Source organism: Eublepharis macularius, chromosome 2 (genome assembly GCF_028583425.1).
Source record: "Eublepharis macularius isolate TG4126 chromosome 2, MPM_Emac_v1.0, whole genome shotgun sequence".
Classification (NCBI taxonomy): Eukaryota; Metazoa; Chordata; class Lepidosauria; order Squamata; family Eublepharidae; genus Eublepharis; species Eublepharis macularius.
Genome location: NC_072791.1, coordinates 72132197 through 72146986, shown reverse-complemented (window position 1 = coordinate 72146986; position 14790 = coordinate 72132197). Strand labels below are relative to the sequence as shown.

At 45.6% G+C, this 14790-nt stretch overlaps 1 protein-coding gene across 3 annotated transcripts in view; it reads left to right on the top strand.

Annotated features, from left to right (window-relative positions):
• Positions 1 to 14790, top strand: part of PCNX1 (pecanex 1) — a 150006-nt gene that overhangs the window by 25852 nt on the left and 109364 nt on the right. For all 3 annotated transcript variants that reach the window (XM_054970361.1, XM_054970360.1, XM_054970359.1), the window contains exons 3-4: positions 1123 to 1228; positions 2146 to 2191. In XM_054970361.1, the coding sequence (XP_054826336.1) occupies positions 1123 to 1228; positions 2146 to 2191 (152 nt within the window). The remainder of the gene's footprint in view (positions 1 to 1122; positions 1229 to 2145; positions 2192 to 14790) is intronic.

Genomic DNA, 14790 nt, shown 5'->3' with positions numbered 1-14790 from the left:
CACCACACTGTTGTCAAATAATTACCTCTGTTACAAGGAAATGGATTTCTGCATGCAGCCTTGTTATAACAACATATTTTGGAAAGTTATCTTTTGTGTCCCATCTAACTTTGAGTTGGTAGATCTTTAGCAGTGGAGCAGCATTTTTTAAAGTTCTTGAATTCAGGCTCACTTTTTAAATATACTTTTCTTTCTGGACAATGCTAATATAGGTAGGATCTGAAGAGCTATATGAGAAGCTCCACAAATTTACCAAGATTTCAAAGTACCACCAACCATTTAAAAAGTGGTTTGGAATGTCTGGAGACACACAGTTGTTCCCAAAAGTAATTTGGAAGATTGTGTGCACCGTACTGTGAGCCAGTTTGGTTTTGTGGTTAGAGTATCAGTCTAAGATCTGGGAGAGCCGAGTTTGAATCATCACTCTGCCATGGAAGGTTCCTGGGTGACCTTAGGCCAGTACCTCTCAGACACTCAGCCTAACTTACTTTCCAGGATGAGTGTCATAAAATGGAGGAGAGAATGATGTAAGCTGCTTTGGGTCCCTGTTGGGATGAAAGGAGGGGGTATAAATGAAATCAGTAAACAAAGCTGGTGTGGTCCTTATAAACATGTTACTATGTGCTGCGCTGCCCAAGAGCCTGGGGGCAGAAGAAAGGCAACAACAAAGGAAGGCGGTTGGCTAGACAGGGTAGGGGTACCTTTTCTTTCCTTTGTTGTTGTTCAGCTGGAAAGCTTCAAAAAGAAGTTGTATGGATTGAAAACATTACTAATTTGGTAATTGCTCCGTCTTTTTAAATTATTCCTGCCTGCTGTCTTACCCTGTGAAGGCTTTTTACAATATATCCCATTCTTACATTCTGATAAAAAGCATGAAGTTCTTCTAGCTGGATATCTTGGTTAATTCCTGGGTGGGATAGGGTGATATCTTGAACAAGAATTATTGTTTAATTTCATTTGACTGCAGTAGTATATATATTCTCTATGCTGTCTTGTGAAAAGATGACTTGATGGCTGTCAGTTGAGGGAAGACTTGCCTCAAGTGTGCCTTATGAATGAACTTAAAACTGGTATCCAAAATAATATCTAAATAGTCTTAAGATCTTCATATTTCTTTTTAAGTGATCCTGGTGGAGGGATTGAGATGTCAGAATTTGTTCGAGAAGCCACTCCTCCAGTTGGATGCAGTTCACGGAATTCCTTTGCTGGCTTAGACATAAATAACCAGGTAGGAACTAATCCTGAAATGGGTGCTTCTGGTTACATTTTATAACTTACTCTATGCTTTCAATCAGGGCTTTTTTTCTGGGGAAAGAGGTGAGGGAGCTCTCACCAGGGCAAATCCCAGAGGAAGTGGTGTGCCTCTCAATACATGTGTGCGTGTGCAGAGCATGCGCAAGCTCCTGGGAGTACACGATGACATCACTTCTGGGAAATGATGTCATCGTGCAGGGCATAGCCGCTCCAGGAGCACTTCTGTGCTTCATGGGGGCAGGGTTCAATTCAGCCCAGATAAGGCTAAATTCAGCCCAGATCGGGCCTGAATTGGCACAGAACGGGCCGCTCCACCGTGAGGGAGTGTTTCCCCACCTGGCAGTGGCTGGATCTGGGCCATTTCGGGCCCAAATTGGACCCAAACTGGCCCCAAACAGCCCAGATCAACCTGGAACAGGCTGCTGCTGCATGGGAGAGCACTCCCCTGCCCAGCAGTGGCTTGAAACTGGCCTTTTAGGGCCTGATCTGGGCTTTTTGGGCCCACAATGGGCCAAAACAGCCCGGATCGGCCTGGAAAGGGCTGCTGCTGGGCAGGGGAGTGCTCTCCTGTGCAGCAAGTAGCCTGTTCCAGGCTGATCAGGCCGTTTTGGGACATGCTCCCCTGCCAGGCAGCGGCCCAATCCGGACCATTTTGGGCCTGATCCTGGCCCTTTTGGGCCCAAATTGAGCCCAAAATGGCAATGAGTAAACATTATATTTTTTGGCTTGCTATTCTTTGAGCTGCAAGGGTAGCTTATTTTTTATAGGAAAATGTATTTAAGGGACAGTATGCACTTGACATTGTTTTGTTTATGCATCTAAATTCATTTTTACGGCACTGTAGAATAAGTGTATATTGTCAAGTCATTTGTTTTCTTACCTGTATTTTAGATTGGAACTGGTTTATCTCATCGTGGAACTGCAGCTACTATTAAAGGTAGGACTATGTATATATGCAGAAATAATCTTCCAGAAAGCAAGCATTTTAGTGTCAAGTAGCTTTCCTACTTTGCTAGTTCTATCAATATATGGAGGTGATTAAGGGGAAAAATATAGCTGAAAAGAAAATGTATTGATGATTCTTGACACCTAGCAAGAAGTACAAAGTTACACATATTCCATCAGCCAGCTTACGAAAATGCCTGCAGCTATGCATAAAATGGGCAGGACTTATATATTTCCTCTACTTTCACGTCTTCCTCTGATGTCAGTTATAACTTGCTTTCAAAAGGTACATCAAATATAGAGTTCTGCATTCTAGAATGCTCTGCTAGATGTTTTGGAGTAGATAGTTTTCATTAGGGGTGTGCACCCGAAAAATACTCGGATTTCCCTCTTCAGAAAAAGCCCCAAAATCTGAAGCGGCATGCCGCTTTGGATTCGGGTTTCTAAGTTGCTTCGTATGCTCTGGAAAGATTCGGAGCATACTGAAGTGAAGGGGGAGAGGGAAGGCACACCCCCACCCTTAAATCCCCACCCCCACCTTTAAACCCCATCCCCCACCCCACTTGCCTGGTCAGGCGGAAGGCTGGAGCAGTCCTATGCCATGCTGGCCAACTGGCCAGTAGGGAAAGCCTTCTCTGCCACCGTTGCCGCGCAGCCCCAGCTGTGGCCATTGCTGCTGGCCGGCAGAGAGGGCCTTCCCAGTCGCTGTCACTGCGCAGCTGTGGCCGGTGCGGCTGGCTGGCAGAGAGGGTCTTCGCTGCTGCCGTCCCTGCACAGCCGAGGCTGGCACGGCCAGTGCGGCTGGCTGGCAGAGAGGGCTGCTGCTGCCGCCACTGCCACCAGAGGCCAGCAGGTAGGAGGGAGGCTGCCTTCTCCAGCACGGTGCCAGCGGTAAGTGGGAGTGGGGAGAAGTGGGTGTGGGTGTGGTGGGGTAACGGTGGGAAATGGGTAAGTTTAAAGGGCCCTGTCGCTTGCAAAAGGGCCCTTTAAACTTAATCCCCGAATCGGGCCTGATTCGGGTATTTTACCCGAATTGGATACCTGAAGCACACACCCCTAGTTTTCATTAGATAGACGCTTGGATATGTTTGTCACTATCCGTGGTTATTTTAAAGCAATTTTTCTATAATGGTCAGGTTTATACTAAGGGAACCGGTTGATGATAATTCATTTCATTCTAAAGACTGTTCTAATCTCACTGTTTGTAGTAATTCTTTGTCAGTTGTAAACTGTATTGTCTAAAATGATGAGTCTAGTTCACAGCTCACTCACATTCCCCTCCCTCTGGCCACTATTCCATTGGATTTATGCAGGGTTCTGACTTCTGGGGCAGTTTACCTACATGATAGAAGCTACCAGTAATAGTTACTTATTCAGAATATTTTTATCCTCTATTTTAAATAAATATTAATAGATAACATCCAATAACGTGTAAAATTCTCATTAAAAAAACCATACGCCTCACCAGTCAACTTTTAATAGTATAGGAAAAGGATTAAATTTTAAAAGACCTCCTCAAATAGAAAAAGCCTGAAGGCCTCTAATAGAAAGATCATATGCAGTACAGGGAGGAGCTGATTATGTAGATCAGGGGTAACATCCATGAATGCTGTCATGCAGATTCCTGCTGATCATATATCCATTACTGAGAGTTTTCTCCTGCTGGTAAATATTGACAGAGGAAGTTCTTTGGTTTTCTTGGACCATAGAGGGCATTTAAGCTCAATACCAGCACTTTATATTGATCCCAGAAACAAAGTAGGCAAAACTAGGAGTAATTGGCAAAATGTAGAAGTGATGTGCTCTGAGCAGCAAGCCCCTGTTAACATCTTGGCTGTTGCATTCTGAACCAGTTGATGTTTCTGAACTATCTTCAAAGGCAGATCCATAGAGATTTCCTTAGAGGAATCCACCTTGATCCTTACCAAGGCATGTGTAACTGTTGTAGAGTTTTGTTGTTGTAGTCTTGCTATGCTAAGCTCACTTCTTGTTGTCCCTCACTACAGAATTAAGGGCTAAGTGGGGTACTTACCCACCTAAGACATCATAGCTGTAGACATTCTGTGTGGTTGCCACTAAGCTGCATAGGTAGTGATGCCCCAAGTTTCTTTCCATTTTGCCCTACCTAATCTGACCAGTTGCCCAGTCACCACCTCTTAATCCCTCCCCCTTTCAACCTTGCTCTCTTAGAACCCCATGATCTGCAGCCAGTGTCTAGTGATCATTTTCCCAGTTGCATTTGATACCTAACCCCATATCCCAAACATGCATGAACTACTGCCCAGGTTATGACAGTTAACCAGCAGCTCTGAATGGTGAGCAGTAGAGCAGGTGCATGGTGAAAATTGCAGCCATAGATCATGGTTTTTGAATTGCTGATGGTACCCAAACTTGTGAACTTGTAAGGAAAGTTAAGTAAATGACTTCAGATTAGCATTCCCTTCCTGTTCTACAAGCTTCATCTTGTGTCCTTCTCTATACATTGGCTTGGATCCAGACTACCGTTTCCACAAGCACAAGAATTTCCATTTATAGTGTGTGATTTTTCCCAACTTTCCCTTCCTGCAGGAGCCCAAGATCTGCCCCCCCCCCCAATCCTGTTTCTGAAAACAGGAATCCTGGGAACAAGATATGGAGGGAGGATTCCAAGCTTCTTTGGGTGTGTGGATATGGGAAAGTTATATTCTTGGGGTCTGAAATCCTTGTGTTTGCAGAAACAGTCATCGAGATCTGAGCCATTGTTTGCATGTTCCTTTGTATTCCAAGTGCCTTCATTTGACGATAGATCTTACTGGCTGAAATTATGGCGCCAGGGGATCTTAATAGCTTTTCAACTGGAAGATGTTGCATAAGAACTTATTTACAGCCATTGTTTAATTTACTGTATGAGGGAAACTACACAAGATGCCCGACAAGTGAGGAACACATGTCAATTTCCTGTGAGTTTCCTTGGAGAGTGTAGCAAGAAAGAACAGCTGTTTGATGCGATTCTTGGCTAGGGAGGAGAGAATCCCTCCCTCCGCTTGCGGACCATATTGAGGAGGGCAGCCCAGCATGCCAGCAGCCAGACCCTCGCTTGCCCGCCCATGTGACGGTGCTACTCAGCGCTCCAGAGTTTTTAGGATTTATTACTCACATGGGACCTCTATTTGTTCTTGATATCCTCACCATGTGATACTGTTGTGGGAACAACTGCAGTTATCTGGGAATGAGTGGGATCTGAGGCTGATGGATTGTGAATTGTGAATGCTTGTAGAACTATGACTCGTATGCTTCTGCATGCAGGGTAATGCTGAGACAAGAAATACTTCTGATACAGCCTCAGTGGATAGGATGCTGACTAAAGCAGTTCCTGTCTTTCTGTCACTCCATATTTCTGCCCTACTTTAGCCTGTAACAATATAGTTGCAGCATCAGCATCATAACTGCACAACATAAATTCCTGTGCTCTAGGTGTGCTGTTCTACTGTGATTGCTGGTTAGCTGTACTAATTGAAATGTAGTATTGCAGCACTAAAAGGGAGTAAAGTACCATGCTATCATACTTTTTGAGTGCACAGTTAAAATAGGACAAGTGGGAATCCTCAAGGACTTGCGGGCTGCATCTTACTTGTCCTTCCCTATTATTTCATAGAATCATAGAGGGGTCTTACAGACCATCTAGTTCGTTCCCTGTCCAATGCAGGAACAGCCTAAAACATTCTCAACAAGTATTTATCTAGTTGTTTCTTGAAGTCTGCCAATGAGGGGGAACCCATCACATCCCTAGGCAACCAATTCCACTGATGAATTACTCTTAATGTGAAGAAGTTTTTCCTAATGTCCAGCCGGTACCTTCCCTCCTGTAGTTTAAACTCATTGTTTTGAATCCTATCCTCAGTTAACCAACAGGAACAGCTCCCTTCCCTCCTCTAAGTGACAGACCCTGAACCTCCTTTTCTCCAAACTGAATATTCCCACGTCCCTCAGTCTTTCCTTGTTGGGCTTGGTCTCCAGGCCCCTGATAGTCTTGGATGCTCTCCTCTGCATCCATTCCAGTTTGTTCACATCCTTTTTGAAGTGAGGTTTCCAGAACTGCACATAATACTCCAGGTGGGGCCTGATCAACATGGTATATAGTGGGACAATGATATCCCATGATTTTGATGTTATGCCTTTGTTGATACACCCCAAAATTGTGTTTGCATTTTTTGCTGCTGCATCACACTGACTGCTCATATTTAGCTTCCCATTCACCCATGTCCCAAGATGTTCACATACACTGCTACCTAGAAGTGTATTCCTCATCCAGTATGCATACTTTGCATTTTTTTTACACATATGGAGAACATGGCACTTTTCCATGTTAAATGGAAAACTACATCCATGTGAAAAACTACATTGACGGTATTCCCTTGATCCAATACGCCTGTCACTCAGTCCTACAAGGAGATGAGGTTGGTCGGGCAGGACTTGTTGAGGACAAATCCATGCTGACTCTTCCCTGTATCACTATGTTGTCTGTCAGATGCTTGCAGATTGATGCCTTTAATATCTGTTCCAGTATCTTCCCTGGGACAGAAGTCAGGCTGACTGGCCTGTAGTTTTCAGGATCATCCTTATTCTCCTGTGGTCCAAAAGTGAGGCAGTCCTTACACCTGGGTAGCTCCTCCTCCTCCTTCTCTTACGCAGGATCAGCCAACTTTGCGATCTGAAGGGGGAGGGTCTTCCCTTGCTCTTCAGTTTTTTCCGGCCCTGCTCAGCAGGGAAGATGCACTTCTTGCTCCTCTGGAGCAGCGATCTTAATTGAACAAAGGCAAAGGATAGAAAAGTGGTGCTTGGCTCGCAGGAGATAAGGAAGGACCTGTTCCTCCACCCCTCCACCCCCAATCGCCAGCCAGGGAAGGCGACAACGGCGCAACAATGGGCTGCGAGTACGAGCAGCAGAGCCGACGTTTCCTAGTGCACTAGGACCCGGCGTCTGCAGGGGCTGTGGCAAAGCACTGGAGACACGGCAGCTGTGGAATTGTGCGTCGGCTGCGTTTGGCGCCAAAAGCGTCGGTTGCCCCAAACTGAGCGCTGGAACGCCTGAATGCGGTAATATCCCCTCGGATTGAGGAAGTGGGGAGGCATGTTAATGTGCTTAGACGATCCTGGACAGTAATTAATCCAGCAGGCACCTAGATTTAACTGCCTGGATTCAAGTAACCTTCAAGTAACTTTGCACTTTCGTTTTAGGCGAGAGAGGCTTTTGGGTGGGAATGATGGAAGAAGTGGGCCTTATAGAGAGTCAGTCAGCGGAGGCAGTCATTAGTGGCATGGAGTCCCCGAGCTTGCCGTTATCCTCACACTCCATCCAAGGAGAGAGCCAGGAAACAAATGATCCTGACCTATCGGGGCAAGAGACAAAGTCCAACATTTTGGCATGGATAAGGTCAGAAACTAAGAAATGGCTAGAAGGGGTGGTGAAAGACCTTAAGAAGCAGGCTGTTCCCCCCCAGACAGGAAAAGCCAAGGCCATGCTCTTCAGAAGGGAAAAGACAGGCCAAAACTCCTGCCCATACCAAGGTAAATAAGAGAAGGGTGGAGAAATGGCTAGAAAGAGATTCCAGTGCCTCAGAAGAGCCCCAGTCGTGTTCAGACCTTTTTGACCAATCCTCAGATAGTGAGGAAGGAGAGCTGTCTGATGAGGAAGAGGAAGAAGCAGGTAAAGTTCAAACTAGGCTTTTCCCTCAAGAAGTGTACAATAAGCTCTTGGCAAAGGTACTAAGAACCCTAGAAATAACCCAAAAAAACCCAGGGTCACAAGATACAGATCAGTCGTATCCCCAAGGCTTGGAAAGGGCTCTGCCAAAAATGGGGCCCAAGCAAACAGGGACACCCCTTCCAGCCTCTTTCCATAGCATCCTCAAAGCGGAATGGGATAATCCAGCGAAGCCTAAGGTGTATCATTCTGTGTTTCACAAACTATATTCCCTGACACCTGATGCAGCAAAGAAGATCAAGTTGCCCATTGTGGATGACCTGGTCTCCAGCCTAGCTACTTCATCAGTCCTGCCAATGGATGCAGAAGGTATGCCCAAAGGCCCATCAGACAAAAAGATTGAGCAGGTGCTGCTCAGGAACTTTGAAGCCTCGGTGGCATCCTTGAGATTCTTGGCTATGGGATCTTTGTTTGCCAGGGCAGCATACACTTGGGCCTCAGACTTAGCTGCTGCAGGTAAGGAGGTTCCCAAGGAAATCAAGAATGAAGTTAAAAAGATAGCCCTAGCAGCGGCATTTGCAGCAGACGCCACACTAGACTCATTCCAGATGTCTTCCAGGGCCATGGGATTCAACGTAGCTGCAAGACGTAACACCTGGCTGAGAAACTGAGATGTTGACCCCCAAGCACGTAATAGAGTGGTGGCTATACCTTTTGCTGGGAACAAATTATTTGGCGAAGCCTTGGAGAGATACTTGGTAGAAGACACCGAGAAGAAAAAGGTCCTGCCGTCAAAGCAAAGGGACTCTAAGTACAAGGTCAGACATTCCTTTCGTGAGGGCAAGAGGACCCCAAGATTGGGAACTGACAGACCCTTTCAAAGCAGATGGCAATCTAGACTGTGGAACGAAGGCAGACTCTTCACCTTCAGAAAATCGGCTGCATAAGTGAAAGGCCCAAAGAAAGGTAGCCAAGCATGACTATCAGCAGTCAGTCTCTCAGATCGGAGGGAGGCTGCAAAATTACATCGACCAGTGGAATCAAACAGTATCGGACAAATGGGTTCTGGACATAGTATCCAAGAGCTATTCCTTGGAGTTCGAAATGATTCCACGAAGACGATTTATTCAACTTCCAAGGAACACCTTACATCTGAAACATATTAAGATAAAGGAAGCCATTCAACACCTACTAGGGATAAAGGCCACAGAACCAGTACCATTGCGACATCAGAGGCAGGGAGTGTACTCTGTGTTTTTCATCGTTCAGAAGAAAAATGGGGATGTCAGGGCAGTCTTGGATCTAAGTTGGTTGAATCAGTACATAAAGTCATGCAAGTTCAAGATGGAGACTATGAAGTCCACCACCGGAGCCATACAGAAAGGGGACTTCTTAGCCTCCATAGATCTGTCAGAGGCCTATCTGCACATCCCCCTTTGAGCAGCACACAGGAAATATCTTTGTTTTGCCTATGATGGGGAACACTATCAATACAGAGCCCTTCCATTTGGGCTGAAATCCGCTCCGAGAGTGTTCACCAAGGTGCTGGTAACCCTGATAAGCCTTTCTCAGAACACAAGGAATAGCCCTATCTCTGTACTTGGACGACATATGCATCAAAGCCCTGTCCTTGAAGTCAGCTCAGGAAGCAGTGAGGGTGACTATAGACTGTCTGGAAAGGCATGGTTTTGTCATCAACAAACAGAAGAACTCACTGGAGCCAACGCAACAGATAACTCATCTGGGAGTAATTGTCGACATGGGCAAGGACAGATCCTTTGTATCCCTGGAGAGACAGCAAAAAATTATGAACATGATAAGATTGGTACAAAGAGAGAAACAGGTGGAAGTAATGCAATTGGCAAAATTGCTAGGAATGATGGTACCGTGTCAGGATACACTCCAATGGTCAAGGTTCCATACACGACCGTTACAACAATTTCTCTGACCATATCAGAAGGTCATAACACACAAATGGCGCAAGACGGTGGAGTTACCAGACACGTTGTCCAGGGAGATGAACTGGTGGACGGAACCGAGCATATTCCTAGAGGGAACGCCACTAAGAGAGCCAAAGAGGATAGTACTGACTACAGATACGAGTCTGACTGGATGGGGAGCACACATAAAGGATAGAATGATACAAGGGTCATGGAACGACAAGGAGAAGACATTCAGCATAAACCTGTTGGAACTGAGAGCCATAAAGAACAGTCTATGGGACAGGATTGTCTGAAGGAGAAGCATGTCATGGTCCACACAGACAACGTGACGGCAAAAGCCTATATAAACAAGCAGGGAAGCAACAGGTTCAAAACGCTATGCAGGGAGGCAAAGGAAATCTTCCTCTGGGCAGAGATGAACCTGAAGTCCATAAAGGCCATATACATAGTGGATCAACAGAACGACCTGAGCAGAAACAAAGTGGACCAATCCGAATGGAGATTGAATACCCAGGTGTTCAACCAAATATGTCAAAGATTTGGAAAGCTGGAGGTGGATTTGTTTGCAAAGACCCAAAATGCACAGGTTCCGAAATTCTTCTCCAGGCAAAAGGAACAGGAAGCATTGGGCACAGATGCATTGAGCAAGGACTGGCCAAGGACCCTTCTGCACACTTTTCCACCAATAAGGATCCTGCACAGAATAATTCAGAAGATAGTGGAACAGCAGGCGGAAGTGATAATGGTTGCTCCATTCTGGCCCCGGAGGCCATGGTTCCAAGATCTGAGAAGGCTGTCACTGGAAAAACCATGGAAAATTCCATATAGGAAGGATCTGTTAACACAAGGGAAGATAAACATCCAAACCCAGGTTCCCTAAGTCTCGCTGTTTGGTGGTTGAGTGCGGTCAATTGCAAGAACTAGGATATTCCGAGAAAGTGATTTCCACAATGCTGGCATCCCGAAAAAATTCGACAAACAAAAGCTATGATAATACGTGGCAGGTGTTTCACACATGGTGTACAGACAAAGGGAAAAATCCAATGACAGCATCGGTGAAGCAGATTTTGCTCTTCTTACAAGAACGGCTGGATAAAGGACTTAGTACTAGCACTCTGAAAAGACAAGTAGCAGCTCCAAGAGGTTAAAGATTCCAAGAAGGTAACATCACTCATGAAACATCCTCATATCAAGAGGTTCCTGAGAGGCGCTATGCTGTTAAACCCTCCACAAGTACATAGATTTCTCATGTAGAACCTCAACTTGGTGCTTACGTCCCTTACAAGAGAGCCCTTTGAACCTATGGTGACCTGCTCCTTGAAAATGCTGACATTAAAGGCAGTTTTTCTAGTTGGGATAACTTCAGCAAGAAGGGTGTCTGAAATAGGTGCCCTGTCAGTTAATAGGGACTTATGTATTTTTCATAATGATAAAGTAGTTCTAAGGCTAGACCCTACTTTTATCCCTAAAGTGAACTCACTCTTTCATAGGGAGGAAGATATAATTCTGCCTTCCTTCTGCGCGAATCCCAAGCACTAGAGGGGGAAAGAATGGCACTAGAGGGAAAAAGAAGTTAGATGTGAAAAGGGCACTGAGGTACTACATTGAAAGAACCAGACACATACGCAAAGTAGAGAAGATGTTTATTTCATTTAGGAAATGCTGTTTGGGAGAAAAAGTGACAACATCCACATTAAGTTGGTGGATTAGAGAGTGCATCATTTTGGCAAGGTAGAGGTCCCTGTAGGAATCACAGCTCACTCCCTTAGGGTTGCAGCCACGTCAGCGGCCTACAGGGCCTTCCCATCCTTAGAGAGGATATGTAGAGCAGCAACATGGAAATCCATGCATACCTTCACTAGGCATTACAAAGCAGACCAGATAGCATCAGCAGAGGCAGCATTCGGAAGGCGGGTGCTGCACCATCTTCTATAAAAAAAAAAGAATAAAAATACCCACCCAAGGGTACACTGCTAGGCATACATCCCAGGAGTAAGGACTGCCCCACGTTTGGACCACAGGAGAATGGAAGATTTGTATTCACTTACCGTGAAGCTTCCTTTCTCAATGGTCCAGAAGTGGGGCAGTCCATAAAACCCACCTAGATTGTTATAGATAGGGTTATTTTTTTTAAAAAAGGGAGAACTGTTGACGTTAGGTTTTTTTGCTTGTTCACAGTTATTGTGTTAGTATTCTAGCTCTATAGAACAGAAAGATTGGAGACGAGAATGAGCATCAGAGGGGTGATCCGGGATTGGATACAAACTGAAGAGCAAGGGAAGCCCCTCCCCCTTAGGATCACAAAGTTGGCTGACCCTGCGTAAGAGGAGGAGGAGCTACCCAGGAGTAAGGACTGCCCCACTTCCGGACCACTGAGAAAGGAAGCTTCACGGTAAGTGAATACAAATCTTCCATTCCCTTTCTTGAAGATTTGGATGATGTTTTCCCTTCTCCAGTCTTCCGGCACATCACCTGTCCTCCAAGAGACCTGGAAGATGATCAACAAAGGGTCTACAAGCTCTTTTCAAAAGTTTTTTAAGTACTGTCAGGTGCACCCCATCTGTCCCAGGGGATTTGTACACATCCAGTGCAGCAAGGTGCTTCTCCACAACTTCTCTACCCTTGTCACCCAGCAGTCCCAAAACCATGCTTTGCCCACTACCATCTATATGTGGGCCTGTTCTCGCCGGTATTTCTTCCCCAAGTATTTCATCTGTCAGGCCTGGCTAGAGGATTCTCTCAGACTCTCCACTTCATCAAGCACAGTTGTATGAGTTAAAGGTCTTTATTAGAGCTTGCTCTGTAGAAATACACTGCACATGATCATTGCCTGGAATGCCAAAGCCAAGTCTTCCCAGAAAGGTTATAGCCCCCAGTCTCCCCCCCACACACACACAGTTCAAATGACAGTCAGTTGAAGTTGGCCGCTCAGAAGCTCAGAAGTCCTGGAAAAGATGCAGAGCTGAGTTTCTCAAGGTTGGTTCCCAGACACTCAGTCCCAGCTGTACTGATAACCCAAACAAAGCATAGCAGAGATACAGTGAAGCAAGAAAGTGACTACATTACTACCCACCCACCTCCAGTAGATCTAAATTCACAGATATGGCAGACAGGCTGGCTTGCCTGTCTGACATCATCTTTCCCTTCTCTTAAAGCTCCCTGTGACAAACTGCTCATTATAAAAAGCCTGGATGTACTCTACTCAGCTGCAGGACTGTTAATCCCTCACAGAATCAGATAACTTTGAATGACAGGCTCCCATATGGGGTCTGATTGGGTAGCATGAACTGGAAAAAAGAGGGTCAGTTTTCAGTCCTAGCAGAGAGATATTCAGTGTGTGGAGTTGGGAGGAGTCCTAATGGAGATCAGTTTTAATGCCAGCAGGAGAACTGGAAAAAGTTGATGAGGTTTTGGGGGTAGGTGCAGGCTCCCAAACAGGCCAAAAAAGGAGAGAAATCTTTTAAGGAGAGGAAACTTTCCCTACCCAGTGAAACAGGGAGGTAACTCTGGAGAGTGAAGAGATCCCTAGTCTGGTATGGTTGGGAACTGCCTGTGGAAACCTTCAGATTCAATTAACAACTGAAGGAAAGCACTGGTGATGGAGAGAAGGGAATTGGGGTGCTAGAAAGAGGGTACCAGCATTCCTAACTCTAAAAGCGAAAGAGAATACTAAAAGAAAGTATACTAGAGTGTTTGGGGGGAACCAATAGAACAAAAGCCTCAAAACATAAGCATTTAAGTATCTGAGAAGAGCATAAGAACTCAAGTCTGTGCATGTACTGATTTTACCTCAGAGAGATATCTATGTTGAATTACCTCTGAAATTTTCAACTCCTGATTTCACCTGACCTTTCCCTTCTAAAATAAATTATTTTTGAATTTTAATAATGCCTTTGCTGCCATTTCCGCTGTTTAAGGATGAGGGAACATCGTACTCCCATAGCCTCTCCCCTTTTCCTGCTTCCTCCTCACTCACCAGACAACCTACCTTTACCCCCCTTCCCCCGCATCTTCAGTTTTCCCTTCTTCCGTACCCTTGGTAGCCTCTCTGGGAAAGCTATGGCCAAGTTATACGGTGTCCATTGCCAGGCTGGACCCAGTTGCATAGTGGGAAACCAAAAAGGACTTAAGAAGGGCACCTCATTTCCCCCTGTATCCTCCTCTCCATGTTATTTCCTCTTATCTTTTTCCTGGCAACCTTCATATCCTCACCTTTATCTGCTTTCTGTCCTTCCCACACACCCACCAACCTAACTTTTATCTGCTCTCGTGGCGCAGAGTGGTAAGCTGCAGTACTGCAGCCCAAGCTCTACTCATTACCTGAGAACAATCGTGGCGGAAGCCGGGTTCAGGTAGCCGGCTCAAGGTTGACTCAGCCTTCCATCCTTCCAAGGTCGGTAAAATGAGCACCCAGTTTCCTGGGGGTAAAGTATAGATGACTGGGGAAGGCAATGGCAAACCACCCCGTAACAAAAGTCTGCCAAGAAAACGTCGTGATGCGACGTCCCCCCATGGGTCAGTAATGACTTGGTACTTGCACAGGGGACTACCTTTACCTTTGCCTATCTTCAACTATATTTATTATTTACTTCCTTTGTACCTGACCTTTCCACAATGGGAATTCAAAGTAGTTTACATTACGCTCCTTCCCTCCATTTTATCTTCAAAACAACCCTGTGATCAGGGGCAGACTGGGAATGAAAAACCCTGGAAAAGGCTACCCCCACCCCCACCCCATGCAGTCCACTTTGGTCACAACCTCCCGAAGGGAGGAGGGGGGAAGGAAGAAGTAGCTTCTCTAACCAATTGGGTGGGCTCCACTTTCCTCACCTCAGGCTTGGATGGGCCATTTTTGTTAGATTTCAGATTTTTATGCAAACATGGGAGGCATTTTTCAGATTTGTAAAAAGATCTGTCTTATCTAGTTATGGCTCCGTTCTCCAGATTTCAGTATCCTCAGATTCA